The 1,478-nt window shown below is 37.4% G+C and overlaps 1 protein-coding gene across 1 annotated transcript; it reads left to right on the top strand.

The window, feature by feature from the left end:
• Window positions 1-288: 288 nt before the first annotated feature.
• LOC132181586 (uncharacterized) lies at window positions 289-1,050 on the top strand. Its single transcript, XM_059594835.1, has one exon. The coding sequence runs from the start codon at window positions 289-291 to the stop codon at window positions 1,048-1,050; it is 762 nt and encodes a 253-aa protein (XP_059450818.1).
• Window positions 1,051-1,478: the final 428 nt, after the last annotated feature.

Below are 1,478 nucleotides of genomic sequence, written 5' to 3'. Positions count from 1 at the left end.
AGAGAGAGAGAGATAGACAGAAGCTTTGCAGCTAATTTTGCAAGTGGATTCTGCATGAAATCAAGGTCATGGCAAACGATAATTAATGCTATGAGAATGAATTTAGCATACAAATGGGAACACTCATTCTCCTGACATGACTCTAAAACATAAAAATCCCTTCATATATATAGCCAGGAAGCAACAAAAGCTTATTAAGTTCAATAGAGCTAACTTTCCCTAAAAAGACTCTGCTCGCTCTTCTTTTCTCTGTGATTCCCACAGACTTAGCAACATCTCATTGACACAATGAGGGTAATCATTGTTATAGGGACACATGAATTTGTCATTGAAGTGGGTCTCCAAGAACCTGTTCTTGATATCAAAAGAAAGATAGAACAACTCTTTGGTGTCCCTTTGGCTTCACAAACTCTCTCTGTATCTGGATGGGAGTTGGTGGATGGTCTTGACATGGAAGACTATCCAATTATCACTGAATGTACAAAAATTGACCTCACCATCAAATCCATGCTTGTTTCACCTCCATCAAACTATTGTAGGAGAATCCAAATTACTGTGAAATTTTCAGGCAGGCAGTTTAACATGGAGGTAGACACATCAGAAACTGTGGGTAGCCTGAAAGAGAAGATTCATATAGTTGATGGAACACCCATCAAAAGAATGTCACTTTTCTGTTCTGGGATAGAGTTAGGACAAGAGTTTCGCAATCTAACCGAATACGGCGTACGCGAATTTTCCGAAATAATTGTGTTATCCAAGACCATGAATCGTTTGAGGGATGAGCCTTCATCAAGACGGCTGAGTGTAGTGGTGCAAACTTCTTCTAGCTTGCTTAATGCAGCCAGCATTCCTTTGGAAATGAAGGACTCATGCACTGTAAATGAGTTGAGGCAGTTGTTATTGAGCGGAAAAATACTTCCCATTGATGATTATTTGTTTATACACAAGCAGAGGATCATGCATGACAATTGCAGCCTCAAATGGCATGGTGTTGAAGATGGAGACCCTCTCTATGTGTTTAAAGGGACTATTAGTCGCAGTCGAAATTGAGATGTGATAAGTTTAGTATCAATAATCAATAATTAAAGATGGTAATAGGTCTTATATTAGATTTTTATTTTCTTTTTAAATTACAATTAAGAGGAGATTGGAAAAAGAAAAGAAAAGAGAATGATAGATAATTAATAATGCAAATCTAATTATAGTAGACCGAAATTTTTTGCAGTTGGCTGCTCAAATAAGAGATGTCTCAAATAAAATCTAATTTGACCAAACATGTGGTCTTTATAATCTCCGTATCTCGGGTTGCCTGGGCAAGTAGGTTTCATTGGAAGCCTCTCTCATTTGGTGCTTGGCAAGCTATTCGAATTATTGTTGATCTCGATCCGATCCTAGTATTCTATGTTAGGGAAACCAAAAAAGGAAGAAACTAATGGTTTTGTTACACTCCACTCTCTTCGTACTGACACATAATTATT

This window comes from Corylus avellana, chromosome ca5, assembly GCF_901000735.1.
Source record: "Corylus avellana chromosome ca5, CavTom2PMs-1.0".
Classification (NCBI taxonomy): domain Eukaryota; kingdom Viridiplantae; phylum Streptophyta; class Magnoliopsida; order Fagales; family Betulaceae; genus Corylus; species Corylus avellana.
Note: the sequence above shows the minus strand (reverse complement) of the source record. Positions and strands in the feature narration are given on the sequence as shown.

Excerpts from the sequence above, each read along its gene's own strand:
- LOC132181586 (XM_059594835.1), top strand. The coding sequence starts at position 289 with ATGAGGGTAATCATTGTTATAGGGACACATGAATTTGTCATTGAAGTG.